Genomic DNA, 16,955 nt, shown 5'->3' with positions numbered 1-16,955 from the left:
ATAGGAAGTTTGGGAGGTACTACGTTGCATCCTTGAACCAAGATTTCTACTTGCTAGTTGGTTGCAGTTGGTATTAGGGGTGGGACATTCTCTTTCTACAGAGCATTTTATGGGATAAATCTGTGTAGTGCATGATGATATTTTTGGTCCATTTTCCAAGATGTAATATAAATGCGTATATCTGCTAAAGGTTACTTTTGTCAACTTTTAAGAGTACACTAGGATATAGATGGCTTCAAAGCTAGAAATGGATTAAAAGTCACAACATTCAAATTTTTTATAATACTGTACATTGTTAACAGCATACCTACTTTACCTTCTACACACTAAGCTTTTCTCAACATTAGAACAGCACAGATCTATGACAAACTTCCAGCTTTTATGAGCAAAGACAGTTCTTCTATCTCCTCCTTTACCCAATACAGCCAGCTTTATGCAATCAGGCCAGAGTTTGCTCCTGCTACTAACTAGAGGAGTTTCATTCTTTGATTTTATCATGCCAACGAACAGTGTGACCATCCCGTCATTGTGACATTGAGACTAATACACACAACGTGACTTCTCTAATAGAAAGGGACTTCAAAACGACTATAATCTCAAAAAGAGATGAAGAAAGAGTTTAATGCATTATTGATTGATTATTCATAATGGTGGAAAGTGGGTTAGAAATGTTGATTTGAAAGTGAAATTGGACTCATATGTAGCTATTGAAAAGTATAAATGTATTATATAATATAATTCGGATTTTACATTATATATCTCAGGGTGCAAATAAGGTAGCTCCAAAAAACAAACCTTTTGATTTGTTCCCAATAAGAAACAAGATTTCAATCAGTTTCATACTATGTCATTAGAGCCATCATTGAGTCTGTGTCATGTACTTGGTGCCATCTCCTGTTGGACATATGTAATTACAATGATCCTCTCTGCCTAAATTTGGATGACTTCCACCTCTGGTTGCAGCAATATATTCCTAATACGATTGGTTTTGTGTTCCCTGACGCTGGACAATGTACTACATCATTTCAGATGAAGTCATCAGATACAGGAAAGCTAACATGTTTTTAGCCAGATATCACATTATGTGCTGTGTGCACATTGTGCATTGTGTGGATTATCTAATGATCAATGCATCCGATTACCTTTTGTGTGGGCTTGTTCTAACAGGAGTCCCCTTCTCTAAGTAATGGTATGTAATATTTTATGTTATGTTTTGTGAAGTTATAAGTGAAAATGCGGCTTAACAGCAAAATCGGTTTACATGTAACATGTATGTGAAAATAAACTGGTAGACGGGTTGTATTCTACTATTTGAGAGCTTACCAATGACATATGACTAATGGCTATTTGATCAGTTTGATGTCTGTACTTATTACAATAATATGTACATTGTAAAATTCTTAATAATTTATCAAAACGGAACACTTGATGTGTCTGCAAATTCAAAGCACTTGTTCAGTTTTGGTAATAATGCCAACATGCATTGTAAAGTACAGCTTCTTCTACAGCTTTAAAACGATACCCATTTTGTGTTGCTCAAGACTGTAGATATTAATATTTTGATAATAATTTTTTTCTCCGTGGGCCCACTGACAGGTTAAGATCAGGGTTAGGGATTTTGAAAATCCCCTGTAGTAACAGTATGTAGTAAATTTAGTAATAGTAATAGAGATGCTATGTTTTGTCAGCACCATTATTGATACACCGCTGATAGTGGACACCTTATTAGTGGATGTTAACTACAAACTGAGGTTCATTTAAAATAAGCTAATGTTCTAAATTAAGCCTCTAAATACAAATCAAAATGAATAAAAGCATAATATCCACTTGCATGCTATCAAAGGCCAGACTGAGACGTGCTGTCAGTCTTTTCGTGCCCCTGAGTTCCTCCATCTGAAAATTATACTGTCTTCCATCTCCTCCGTTGCCATGGAAATTTGCTGTCACCACATTTGTGTGCACGTCACAAGACACGTGGATACACTCTATCTCTTTGACTGCTTGGTCTAAAATTAAACTCACGTGTCAGTGTGACCAGAGCTGTTAGTAAACAGGAATACCCTCGCATTGGCATCAACTCTAAAGGCGCATGGCAAAACCATGATTTCGTAAATAAGGCAATAAGTGCATGATCTCCAGAGAGTTAATTGTGTTTATTTGTTTGTTTCAGGAAGCTGGATGTCTTTTCTCTGAAGTATTGTTTAGGTCACTCAGTCGTTATGTAATCATCCCCAATCAATGAGTGATGGGATCAAAATGCTAGAACGTTTTAAACAGTATGTGTGAGAGAGAGAGACTAGACAGAAACTGGAAGAGTGGAATGTTAAGACACATTCCTAAGGACATGAAGGGCAGGAGAAATGGTGATGTGAGATGTAAAGTATTGGGGAGTAGGGATATAATTTGCTGATGATACAAAATTAAGCAATATCATGAATATTGCTATGATTTTAATACGCTTTTGTTAGGGGGGCCAGTACATTTCATAAAGAGTGCATCAGTAGACTCATTTTACGAACCTTCAGAGCTTGAATATGAGTTGATCATATATTATTATTAATCCACAAAAAAGGCTGATATTTAAAGACAGATAAACATGTCTGTGTGCACCTCAATATAACCGGTGACGCACTGGCAGGATGTGTATTGTGAAATCAAAGTACTGCATTTCAAGCATTCACAAAATTCCAAACATTAGTAACTGGTGCAAGTTATTATACATATCTACAAACGCAGCACCATATAGGAGATGACAGCGTTTCACCAGAGTGTAAATTATTACATTGTAAACAGAACACATACACACAGCACTTTCAGTTTCAAAATAAAAGCCCCGGGTGAAGTTGAAGTAAATAGGGCAGAAATAATTTACTTTTGTATAACATAACTCTAGTCCTCAAAATAAAAAATGATAATTCAGTATTAGACTCAATTAGACTACAATATTCAACAGAGTTCCAAAGAAAAGTTAGGTTTTTTTAAGGTAAATAACGGTTTTTATTAAGCTACTATATGCATCATTGTATATGGAACATACAAGTGTATTTCAATGGTTAAGAAGTAATTACCGAGACATGCATCGATATCGTCAATAGGCTGAAAAATATTGATATATAATTTCTGAAGCCATATCACCCAGCCCTATTGGGGAACATTACCTCAAGGTCATCGAGTGAACAAGCCATGCTGAGACGCTTGGAACGTCTGAAAAATCGTCGGCCAGAGGAACGTTGAGGAAAGCCCATAGTGATGCCTTTGAATCTTCCACCCTGATAGAGACAGAGAAATACATTAATGACAGACATCCTACAATAGTATATCTTTCTACAGTGGTTAACCGATTTAGGTTTTTCAATGACCGAAGTGGATATCTAGAGATTACTGGTATACCAACATGATCACACTGGAAATCAACACATTGCTACTAAATGTTCTGGTAGCCTTAAATCGACCCCATTTCACACCATTGCAAAAACACTGGTTCTAGTACCCTGGAAACCAGGAACTAATCGTGTTCACATAATCAATAATGAGTGCGATTTGGAGGTTGTATTTTCCCTCTAAGATTACATTTTTACTCCACTGACTTTTAGGTTTAGGGTTGCGGTTGTGGGATATGGCATATGGTTGATAAAATATGCATTCCTGTTGACTGTATTACAACATTTAAAGCTATAAAAATACTTTCTTTTGGTGCTACTCCTTGTATATTTCACTCAGAAACTGGAGCTCACACTTGCCATACATTCAACAACAACAATTCCAGCTTCGGCCTCTGGGGGCAGTGGTTTGCATTTTGTTAACCACAGACTGATTTCTGCCATCAACATATTCACAGTGAATTACGTCCAGATCAGGGGGTGGCAAACTTTTTGACATAGTGCCATTTTTAATTTCCCCTGTTAATCACTGTGCTGTACTGTTTAATTAAGATTATGAAACAGACTTTTTGAAGCCCACTATGTATGTTTTTGTGTGTTTGTCATTTTCCTTAATTATGTGGTTTGAAAGTCACCGTCATTGTGGTTTAAGGAGCGGGTATGCTTGGATGAACATCTCAAACACTGATAACAGTATTTTTTTATTTACATCATGCTTTGCATAAACGCACCAATAAAACAAGAACATATAGGCTGTCATCCACTCTATGCAAACAACTTGGAGCGGACACTTTTACTTACACAACTTATCAAAGTGAAGCGCAGTGCTGCGAAATCAGAGGCTCGTGAAGCACGAATGGTTTGCACGTGCACACTTTTGTCATACTTTAATAGTGTTTAGCTACCTGTGATTAACCCTCTGGGAACGACGGACGTGCCGGCGCATCCTGCTGGATATTGTCGTCATTACAGCAGAACATTTTTTAAATACTCACATTTTTGGGTATACAGATAAGTGTAAGACATCATTAGAAACTATAAAGGGTCTACTTTTATTTGTGTACACTCACAATAACAACAAAATCTTATGCTTTTGTAAAATAAAGATAATAAAAAGGGTGAGCTTTCAGCAGTCTCTGTGTTCACGAGCATATTTCAGAAACACGTCACAAAAATGAACTGAAACTCTTATCACTCAAACATGAAACATATGTCTAAAGAAAGCTTAAAATGTCTACTTTTAAATAAAAATTCAAATTTAAAACAAATATTCTCCTGCAATGCAATCTGTTTTTGAAACAAAGCGATGTACAGTTTTTACTAGGCTATCTTATTATCTGTAATGTGATCCCACCCACCAGCAGAGCACACCATTCATACGCTAATGTGCAGAGACGATCAATGCAAATGTACACGCCCCCGACCAGGAGGTCTGATGTAAACACAACACAACTCAACTTTTCTGCGTGTTTGTAACGATGCACAGACAAGAAAGCTCCAGGATATTATGGAAGAGTTAACATTTTCCTCAGAAGAAGAGCGGGACTACGATGAATGTTTGAAGCAGGTATTTAAATTGTATGCTGTATAATATAAATATGATATGTAATATGATATAAAATTATATGAATGTTTAGATTATATTTTAAATAGTGTTTATGCTGCCACATTATCATCAACAAAGCTTGTGCTTGCAAATATGTGTTCAGGTTAAATGAGTAAAATGCACTTTAAATATGCCCATATTAGAAAATCAGCATATTATAATGATTTCTGAAGGATCATGGGACACTGAAGACTGCAGTAATGATGCTGAAAATTCAGCTTTGATCACAAATTGCATTTTACAATATATTTAAATAGAAAACTGTTCTTTTAAATTTTAAAAAGAGTTCAGAATATCAATGTTGTTTCTGTATTTTGGATCAAATAAATCCAGTCTTGGTGAGCAGAAAAGACTTCTTTTAACGGTAGTGTAGGTCTAAAATGAAGTAAAGTCTTTATGTAAAGAAAATATATAGTCAGATTACTTCTTTTAACTTAAAACTTGATTTGGATCATTAAGTCTCCTCACATTCATTCTCTATCCCTCATTGATAGTCCCAGGGGAGGGTCTTTGTCTCTCATGTGTGAATTACAATGAATTACAATGAATATTTGTGATCATTCACACCTCCTCGCATATGACCTTTCAACACTAAAATTGTCTTACAAAAGTTAAATTACTATATTGTTTTGTATGAATGAGTGATCAGGATGGTTTTCACATAATTTTGTAGCAAAAAATCTAGGCTACAAGATCCAGTTCTCAAAAGACATGGTATGTGTTATATGGCCTTATTTCAGTGACTTAAATTATTATAATTTTTTTTTAAACACACATAAATTTTATTTTCTCAAAAATACAAACCTGTACATACATGTTGCTCACATATTATTGTAGCCTAGTTTGTGCTGAATACAGAGTTATCAGACTTTAGCCATTAATATGTTTTTAATCAACTGAAAAAAACACAAATGTCAAGGCATGTCAAAACTTCTCCAGGGCCCAAAATACCCTCAGACCTCAGAGGGTTAACCCTCTCTGTGATTACCCCAAGGTTGCAGGCCCTGGTCTAAATATACATAAACAGCGAAGTCCAAAAATCTGAGACATTGAAAATCTGGATTTTCTTCTGGAATCAAGAGTCTGGTGGTTAGGCTCAGTCTCAGGATTTAATCATTTCACAATGTCCATCTTACCAAAACAGTCTCTTGGGAATCATAAGAGGTAAGCGTTTGAATCCATCTCTCTCTTTTTCAGAAAGACGAAAAGTTTTCTTATTCATTGTGTGGTGTACACATCGGAGCCAGTAAACAACTCTCCTCTTCCTGTTTGATTTGATTATGAGAGGAGTGCTTATTGATAGCACAGGATCACATGAACCTGAGCTTCAGAGGAGAGTTTGCTCATTCCCTCAGGGAAATGAGTGTGCGTGTGTGCGTGTGTGTGTGTGTATGTATGTAAAGATTAACTGGACGAAGGATACCATTTTAAGCTCATTCAATAACTGAAGTTGTCTTTAGGCAAGCACATTCCAAGACTAAAAGGCTTGCAGTTTAAAGAAAGTTTTGCTGGCAGCACCATAGAGTGCAGAAAATAACCACTTTTCATTTTCTAGAGAAAATGTGAGTGGTGTTTTACCATGTAAAATTCACCACCACAACACTGGAGTTGGCCTGACAATTTTCCTATGTATCCCATATATGCATGTCTCTATACTGCTATCATGCCTAGATATGGCAGGTGCCCCCATGTGGCCCCAGGGTTCCAGCCATATCATGTGCATCATCATGTGTAAATAGTCAAAAGAACTCACCCCCAAGTCCATATGATATTCTGGTGCCCAAAGGCTCCTGTAAGTCTATGAGAGTTTTATCATCCACATTACATGACATGCTGATTAATTAATCAAATTAAATCACAATCAATCGCATACATCATAGTTTGCTGAGAAAGGCACCCAAATAAAGATAATTTATATAAATAATGCATAATAATTATATAACTAAATATATTGTTTTATTCTCATATCAATGAACAAGCCTACAGTTGACAGCAATCTATTTTGCATTGGTGTGTCCAGTTCTCAGAGTATGCATTCTTGCGTTCCGTCTGCGCTATTTTTAATTGCCGCTCTATTTACATGTGCGTGCCTCAGACACACACGTTGAGCATCTCACTGTCATTTCAGAGTCATAAACACATTTTTAGGATGCTGTCAAGTTAAAAGTAGTGGAAACTTTGAAAATAACATCTCAAGATTCCTGTACTCTGTTGTGTTTCACACAGCTGTTGTGCTTCCTCAGAAAGTGGTTCTCATTCTGTGGCTGGACTGCTTTTGAGGTTTGTTGAGGCCACCTATTCACGCAACTCGTAAAAACAGATGTACTTCAAGCTTGAAAAAGTCTGTGATTTTGCTTGCTGATATCACCTCTACAACCATCTCACATACTTAATGAACACTGGAAGATCTCTCCACCCACTTGCAGCTTGTATGTTTGGAAAATCAGAGGGCATGATTAATTGCATACATTTTTTTTCAAATCGACAGCCGTAATTCAGACATTATACAAATGCTTCTCCTGGCATGAATGGTGCACAAAACAGTTAAAATCCCTAGCTCAAAGTATGAGCAATATTTATAGTGATGCTTGCCTTTCCAACCACCATGAGTGTTTCGAAACAGGTTTCCCAAACACTCCCCCTCCATTACTCATGCCATTGATTGAGCCTCAAGCTGAGATGTGAGACCACTCAATCAAACAGGGCAATGTTTTGAAAGCACCACAGAGTCTCAGAAGATAATTCTTCAAGAATTAATTGAACACGATAAAAGCGCAATTTATTTGCAGGCACTGGTTTATCTACTTACCTAAAGGAATTATGCAGATCAGACAACAGCGAATTTGCACCCACAAAAACGATTAAACATAGCTTGCGCAACACAATTCCGGTTTTGCGGATTGGTTGGATGCATCAGACCACAGCGATCTAGCTCACTCTACAGCATCACTCCACTAGTGTGGTCCAGACACCTGAATCATCTCTTTAACATGCTGAAAGTGCACTTGACTACACCGGGTATCTGGATATATGGCAGGTTGTAACACTCTTCTCTATCATTGGATAATTATTTGATGAATTTGTGCTGCTATGATCAATAGAAAATGTACACAACAAACTCTTGTTAAATAAAATTCAGTTTACCTCCTGCTTTCCTCGGGCAGTAATAACGCAATTTCAGTAGCGCTGGCAAATAGCAGAGTTTTGAGAATGAAGTGTAATCTATATGGAGGCTAATTTTTTGGCAGAAAGGAATGACAATGACTTAATTTAAATATTAAGTAATTTATTTTAGCAGTGGTTATTGTGGCTACTTAAACTAGATTGTTGGAGGTCAACAAAAAGAATGGCCTGCTGGCCCGGGGCCAGTAAGAGAGTTGATCCATTTGACGGAAATGTCACTTGTCCCATCGGGCAATCCACTTTTACTTTCAAAATGTGAAAGAATGTGAGAGTGGAAATTTATAGTAAAAAATAAAATATTGATCTTTTTCTCACCCACACTTTTCATATTTCAAATGATGAGCCCAATTTTAAACAGAAATCTGGTTTGTTAAGCTTAATTATGGGGAAGAAAATGCTTGACAGAAAAATATTGTCATCTACATTGATAGCAGCTTCGTTCTTTTAGCAAAAAAGTAGTGTTTAATTAAAGTGAAGATTAATAGAAATGTGGTTCATCCTGGTCATTTTCGCAAAGCGGCATTTAAGCATATTAGGGGCCATTCACACGAACATGTTTTTGCATCTGTCCGCTATGTTTTTCCAAATGTTTTCCTATGCAAACAAGCTCTAGGAGGACCTCTTTAACCAAATCCCAGCGTCTTGCACCAAAAAAATTCTATATTTTAAGCTGTAATGTCCCGTATTCAGCTGGTAGATAGTTGGTAACCTGAACTCCACAACTTTACAATCACTGGTGATTGAAATATGAACATTTACCATCCAGCTGCTAAATATACAAGTCACAGAGTGTGAAATTTGGTTGAAAATGTGACTGATTTCCTCTGATTGTAGAGGGCTGTGCAAAGAGTAAAAGATCGATCTTGGGTTTTAAGAATCAATATTGAGATTGTTCAAATGAAGATTGCGATAAATCAGTACATTTATATTTTTAGCCACACCTATCAATTAGTCGACCACCCTGGCATTAACACTGAAAACAAATTAATTCAAATAAATCAACAAGAGCTTGATGACATGATGGCATGCTGTTATGTGTTCAGAGAAATTCCAACAGAAACGTTAAACAGAAGCCTAGGAGGATGAGTACACAGTGGTGGAGAGACTAGCTGTCAAACGGCCAGACAGAGAGACAAAGAGCAAACAGAAGAGAGGGATAATTTTCACAGGCTAAAGTTGAGGCTGATTGAGCAGATGACAAAAGCAGTGTAATCAAATGGTCTTCTGTGTTGCCTAGATACGCACAGAAATGTGTGTTCAGCCTTATCAATATGACACATCAAGAGCTCGCACACATACACACATGGAGGCCAGGGCAGAACATACTTTAGCTATACACATATGTGTCCTCTTTTTATGCTAACAAGAGAGGACATTTACATAATGCCTCTCTCTCAATCGCACACGCACAGTGGCGGGCCGTGCGTTTTAAGTCTAGGCCTTCAGTGTGATTCATGCCATTAAGAAAATATAGTTTCACAATAAATAAGCCTTTGGGAATCATACATTAGGTCGGAGCTAACTAGTAATAACAATTGACATTTTAAAAACACTTCCACACACAAAAGCCAGATCTTAAAATGACTCAACCCTCAAGCAAGCCAAATTTTTACTGCAGCATGACTGTTTTGCAGACATTCAAAAATCATAATTTTTCATATGAACCTACCAAGGTGGTCTATAATACCTGGAAAAATCCATTCCACTCCCCGATATTCGGAAGATGACATTGTAGGAAACAAAACTGCAACGCTCCTGTTAGCTTAGCAGGGTATGACTCTCATTAGAGATGTCTCCTAGAAACCCAACTGATAAGCAATGCTGCAGTGCTAGCATTTGTGCTTCAGGTGTATGATTATCAAAAGAGATTATAATGATTTATACACCGGTTACTGCAGGAGATTGTTAAACAAGCTTTAATATCATATAATGCGGAAACGAATTCATTTATCAATATACCATAATAAAGTGAATGTTTATCACTAACTTTTGTTTAGAATTTCTGCACGAGCCTCCAAGTTGTAATTCTGGCTTAAAGATGCATTCCATTGCACTTTTCCTAGTAGGAAGTTGTAAAATCCGACTTTGAGTTGAATGGAATGCAGCGATACTTTTCAAAACTTGATCCGCTGCCTAATTTATACTTAAAAAACTGCTGATGTTGCTATAACACTGCAAAAAGCACTTACCAATGTACTTGAGGTGAAAATCTGTCCTCCTTTCCTGTTTTAAGCAATTTACTTTACTAAATTAAGCAATCACACGGTCATGCAGAACATCTAGTGTTTTTAAATCCATAAGGATCTCTTTCTCAATGGTGATGACAGCCGACTCGTCAGACAGCTTGATCTTTCGCTCTTAAATTACGTACATCACTTAAAGCGTGATTGCGTCACTCAAGGCCAGCTAGAAGGCCTCGACTGGTACATATCCTAAAGATCACACCCACCAAGAACAAATAAATCAATCGGATTGGCTGAGAAATCTGACAGTCTGACTTCAGATGCCTATTCACTTGCAATGCAGAGGGATTCTGAAGAAATTCTGAAGGGGGGGGGGGAGCTCAGATTCAAACGCTGCTTCGGCTAACGTTTGTAGATTAATTAAGAGTGGAAAGCGATTAAAAATACATAGGCAAAAAAGTGATTGAGAATGAAAGGATTAAAAATATGTATTTATTTGGCATGTTAGGCCAGCAGAGAAAGCTTTGCTGGCCCTGAGAAATCGCCACTGCTCACAATACCAATGAATTTAATGCAGACACTGTGATCATATACACACTCACATGATGTGCATACCATAAAAAGAAGCATCGGAGGCAAATTATCTGTGCTATGGAGACAGATTAACACAGGTCCCTTTTCAATGAAAGCCATAAAAGTTAAGAATTAAGTAAAAATAATGTCAATCTACATATGGACTTAAAGGAATAGTTCACCCAAAAATGACAAATCTGTAGTCATACTTGACCTCATGTTGTTCAAACCCATATTACTTTCTTTTTGACCAACTGAAATAGAGATTATAAGGAGATGTGTACATAAATTTTTCATTTTGGGGTGAAATCCTTATAATCCCTTAGGAATCAAAACACTAAAGAATCACTGACAATTCAAGGAAAACATGAGTGTTCAAAGGTTGCAGTGTAGTGAATGTTCTAACATTCTGCATCCTGTCTGGATGCCAGGATACTAGACCCAGAACGTTTGTCACTAGAAACACAATTGGCCATGATACCGAGGAATGGGCGATTCAAACATGAGTGACCACCTCTTGATAGCCACAACAGTTTCCATGGCAACAGAGCACCACATACTAATCAAAAGGAAATACCGTGGACTAAACAGCCTTCCTTGGTTGACGCTTGTGAGCATTCGCTGTAAAGAAGCATACGGCTGCCAACATGGGTTTTGGAGGACACACAACATTAAACATTCCATATTTAAGAGGAATTGCTCCTTTGCAATACTTGTGTTTAGTACACTTCAGAGTTGAAAACTAGGAGTCAAAAAGTGGATTAGTAGTTGATGTTTTTTTGGTTTATTATATATGAATAATGAAGGAAAAGAAAAGAGAAAGATACAGGAGTCTCATATGACTAAGCTTACATGAGCACAGCCTAAAGCCCTGAATCAGATTTAGATTGAGGAGTGAACTAGCATAGTTGGTCAAACTCAGTCACCCAGGAGATTCAAAATTTGCATTAGCCAAGCACCAATGGGAGTATATATTGGCTTTGGCCAGTAACATTGCTGAGCATTGCAAATTAATACATGTCTTGAATCATTTTGAAACAACAATAGTGTGACTCTCGCTGATGAAAGTGACACACAAAGAGTCTATTGAAGAAAACCTCTCACGGAATCTTTTGTGAGGGAACGCAAAACTAATTACGAGGGAGCACTGAATTTCAGAAAATAAATTTCCTTTATATCCACAGAGGCTCTATAAACAGGGCTGGACTGGGAAGAGAAATCAGCCTAGGATTTTAGAGCAACTGGCCCAAAAGTTGTTGAGCGGGTGGTCCGTTTTGTGGTCCGTTCTGCAAAAAGTGGTGGCTCATTTTAGAATATCGCGGCCCATTCGGCCGGTTTCATGGCGGACCCTCCGGCGCGCTCTGTTCTCCCGATGGCCAGTCCATGCCTGATCGGCCCCAAATTGCGTCGGTCCACCGGGAAAATGCCCGGAATGCCAGATTACCAGTCCAGCCCTGTCCATAACTTTCAGAAGTTTATCTAGGACAGCTAAAGTTTTTTTTCTCCAGAACACATGTATCCCATATGACTCTTTGCATTAAGCCACCTAAATGAATAAATGAGAAACAAAATTACAATTTGACGTTTTTGTGAGAGGTGCGGTTTCAAATGAGTTATGGAGACTGGCTTATCTCATATGATATAGTGACACAATGACCAGTGCTTTTTGTCACAAATACGCTAGGAAAAACAGATAAACAATCCCCTTTTCATGGGGACAAAATATTTTTTATTCAAAATTAAAGCCAAAGTATGTCATTTCTGCGACACTAACGCCGCCAAACAGAATTAAAAAATAAACAATGTTTTCAAAACAGCTTTCTGCATACAAGTAGACAAAGCTGTAGGCTGAAGATCTCCAAAAGAAGCAGAATCTCCAAAAGAGGGCAGGGTTAATCCAAAAGGGAGTGGTGCCAACTCCCGCACACTGTTAAGCATAGTTTATACATTGACCTGGCACCGCAGCGTGTCCAGTGCGCGCATATTTTTCCAGCCATACTTGACACGTGCCGCAGTTGCACTCTTCTCCAAACAAGAGATGTCAGTGCAGTAGCGCTTTCCTGAACTTTACATTTACATAGCCAGGTATTATAATAAAAGTACATGTTCGCTGGTCTTTTTCAAGAGGTGAACAAAACAAAAACAATTATGAACCAGTAGTAGACTTTACACCATCTGACTGTGGCTTTATATTTAAGAGCAAAGGTGGTTACTTTTAAATTTAAAATAATTGTATGAATTCCGGTTACATTTAAACCCACGTTGATAAATATGCTTGTCGAAAATGTTGTCCATTTAACATTATTAATAGTAGTTTTATGGTGGCTCAAGAGAGCAGGAACATCTGTCCAGCCGCTTCCCTCGAATTTGTCCAATGATGAATTTGGCATGTGCACGACCACGCAAAATGGAGCTTTGCAGGGGCCAGGCGAATGCTGCGGTGATGTCACTTTGTGCGCGTGAACCCTTGTGAACATGTGGCTGTGTCAAGTAGTTCGGGAAAAGGTTAAGTGCTCCCTTTGCTGGCAGTTTGGAGCTCCTGCCCCTTTTTGGAGCTCCGTCTGCATCTATATCCTTCTCGCCAAATATGTCCCTCATCTGCTGTTGTTCAAACGGTCAGATGGTTGAGTAATGTTTTGGGGAGGGTCTAAGCAGGTTGCTCGAATCAAACTCAGGAATTTTATAGTGCCTCAAAGACAGTTTTTAGAGAAAATTAACCTATGCAGCATGGCTTACTTATAGTTGTCTCTGCAAATTAGCTTATTAAGCTTAATTAAGGTATTTTAAAACTGAAAAAGTTACTTCAGCTTTAATACAAAATACAGTTTTATGGCACGTAATAAATATTTATGGTTGGAAATTTCACTCATTCAGCCACTTTTGACAGGTGTGGCAAAAAGTTAATTTTGGACCCTGCTAACTAACTAAAACAAGAAAAGTTGATAGTCAAAAACTCTGATTTACCCGGATTGTGTCTCAAACAGACACTTAAATGTCTAAAAGTTCCATATATTATTTTCCAATCTTTTTGGAGGTCAAGCAGCTTAATTTCACATCAGAATCTAACCGATTGATTTCTTTACTCTGTACTGTATGTTCTTTACACTTTCTTACTCTCTCCTCTTAAGGTGCAATTGTGTCAGTCTTTGGGTTGAGATAATATCATGGATTCCTGTGGTGAGCAGGGATGTACTGTGTGCTGCATGGAGCTCTAAGACTTATCAGGGAGGAGCTATGTTTGAGGAGGTTTCTTTCCTGTTTACTTCATCCATGAGGAGGGGATGACAAACCATACCAAGACATGTCACTAAAAAAAACAGAATCTATCGATTTATCTGTGTTGTATCCCCATCTTAGGACCTCATTCTTTCCATCGGAGTACAAAACTCTGTCCCTCTCTATAAGACTGTAAATCCTTGAAGACACCACATGCTTGAAGCAAAGCTGCTCAGTGACCTGTATAAGACAGTTCGCACAAATTAATACACGGCAAAACTACATTTTGTAGTTTAAAATCATTTTTTTGTCTTGTTTTTTTTTTTCAGTAAACATATCTAAAACATTCTTAAAACAAAACATATTTCATATATAGGCCAGTGGTGGCTCAACAGTTAAGGCTCTGGGTTACTGACCAAAAGGTTGGGGGTTCAAGCCCCAGCACCACCAAGATACCACTGTTGGGCCCTTGACCCTATCTGCTCTAGGGGCACTGTTTCATGGCTGACCCTGCGCTCTGACCACAGTTTATTTGGCATATGCGAAAACAACTGCATTTCATTGGCTCTGTACTCTGCACAATGACAATAAATTTGAATCTTAATCAAGCAAAATTGCTTTATAAGATAACTAGTTTTCAGAGATTTTTATTTTACTTAGCTCATTGGCAAACATTTCTTATTTCTTGTTTAAAGAAAGAATACAAACCCTTATTTTGTTAGATTTATGTTTAAAACAAAAAGCATTTGCCAGTCAGGCAAGGAAAAATAAAATTAATTCAACATATAGATTCTTTGAAAATTAGTTTATTACCTTCTGCAATTTTTTTAAGTAAATTTATCTTGTTTTAATGATGTTTAGATATATTACTTAAAAAAAAAAAAAATATATATATATATATATATATATATATATATATATATATATATATATATATATATATATATATATATATATTTTTTTTTTTTTTTGTCTGATTAACAAAATAATTGTATTAGTGTATGTGTATTAGATGTCCTATATATGACACTGAGCTGCATTTTTCTTCAAGCATGTGCTGTCTTTTAGGATTTACAGTCCTAGAAAGAGGGAAGATAACAACCCAGTGAAAGTCTTTATTTACACTCAAACTGTAAACATCTGAATACTTTATAATGGAACACAACTCCAAATAAATGTTGAGTGTACCAATCTAGGAACAGTCATGATTCAGATGAAAGTGTGTTCTTTGACATGTCAACTTTTCTCTACTCAAGTCTCGACATGACAGTGGAATTCAACATACACAACACTAACAGTTGCTGTTCTGCACATGCTTTTCTTGTTCTGCAACAAGATTTTAAATTAAAATGTACATCAGTAAATAAGGGAAAGTGTATATTCCATTTGAGGTGCTGTAACTGGTTACCATTTATTACGCAGCCTTTTGCAATTCATTTAATCAATAGTCCTTCAGTGTGACGAATATAATGTTAAATTAAAGGGATAGTTCACCTAAAAATGGAGTCTGGTCGTCGAGACCATCTTTGGCCTCAACCAGTAGCTCTTGTGGTTGTAGAACCCCACTTCCTTGTCATGAATCTAGTTGAGAGTTGTTTTGAATGCTTTCGGCGTGTAGATCACCAGTGCAGCGGCCAATCAGTTTGACCACATCCTCATGAGAGTCTATGGACATATTGATGTCATTCACACTTCATTTACTCACCCTCATTCCAACTCTTATGTGTATGACTTTATTTCTTCTGCTTAATACAAATTAAGAATTTTGGAAGAATATTTCAGCTCTGTAGGTCCTCAGAATGCAAGTGAATGTAGCCAGAAATTTGAAGGTCCAAAAAGCATATAAAGGCAGCATAAAATTAATCCATAAGACTCCAGTGGCTAAATCCATATCTTCAGCAGCAATATAAAAAGTGTGGGTGAGATAGATACATTAAAATGTTTTTACTATACATTCTCCTCTCTAGGTGGCGATATGCACAAAGAATGTGAATCGCCAAAAACAAAAAAAGAAGAATGTGTAAGTGAAAGTGAACATTTATAGTAAAAAAGGACATTATGTATCTGTTTCTCAGCCACACCAATCATATCACTTCAAAAGGAATGGATTTAACCACTGGAGTCATATGGATTATTTTTGTGCTGCCTTTATATGCTTTTTGGACCTTCAAATTTCTGGCTACTATTCACTTGCCTTCTGAGGACCTAGAGCTTAAATATTCTTCCAAAATTCTTTATTTGTGTTAAGCAGAAGAAATAAAGTCAAACACACCGGAGTGGTTATGAGGGTGAGTAAATGAGAGAATTTTTATTTTGGGGCGAACTATCTCTTTAATAACTACAAATATCCCACACACTCAATTGATATGAGGTCATAAAACTGCATTTATAATTATACAATAATTAGAAAATGTTGTTTAAAATAGTTTTAGATTAAGTATCACTTCTTGACATATCATTGTAATAATAATAACTTGGTTACAGACAAGTAAACTTAACTTCTCAAGACCATTTTCTCCAAACCATACAACTAACTGAATAATCATTCTAAAACTCAGAAATGTGCATCATGTTTCTAAGTCTTAATGGCTAAATAAACCTTTACTGATATATAAAGGAGTAGAATATTCAGAGTAGTAGAGTAGAATAGTAGAGTAGTAGCAATGAAAATTAGGCTGTGAGGGATGGACTTAAAAGTCTCTTCAATGGTTTGTACTGTTTTTTTAAATTGGTTTTGATCTTTTAATTTAAGAAACAGTGAACATTTTTTAAACATTTTCAGCTGAGAAAAACAAAACAAAAAACTCAAGAAAA

At 36.8% G+C, this 16,955-nt stretch overlaps 1 protein-coding gene across 4 annotated transcripts in view; it reads right to left on the bottom strand.

The window, feature by feature from the left end:
* Positions 1-16,955, bottom strand: part of rgs12b (regulator of G protein signaling 12b) — a 61,013-nt gene that overhangs the window by 35,657 nt on the left and 8,401 nt on the right. For all 4 annotated transcript variants that reach the window (XM_052127288.1, XM_052127291.1, XM_052127289.1 and 1 more), the window contains one exon: positions 3,159-3,269. In XM_052127288.1, coding sequence (XP_051983248.1) covers positions 3,159-3,269 — 111 coding nt within the window. The remainder of the gene's footprint in view (positions 1-3,158; positions 3,270-16,955) is intronic.

The sequence above is a fragment of the Xyrauchen texanus genome, chromosome 5 (genome assembly GCF_025860055.1).
Source record: "Xyrauchen texanus isolate HMW12.3.18 chromosome 5, RBS_HiC_50CHRs, whole genome shotgun sequence".
NCBI classification, from domain to species: domain Eukaryota; kingdom Metazoa; phylum Chordata; class Actinopteri; order Cypriniformes; family Catostomidae; genus Xyrauchen; species Xyrauchen texanus.
Note: the sequence above shows the minus strand (reverse complement) of the source record. Positions and strands in the feature narration are given on the sequence as shown.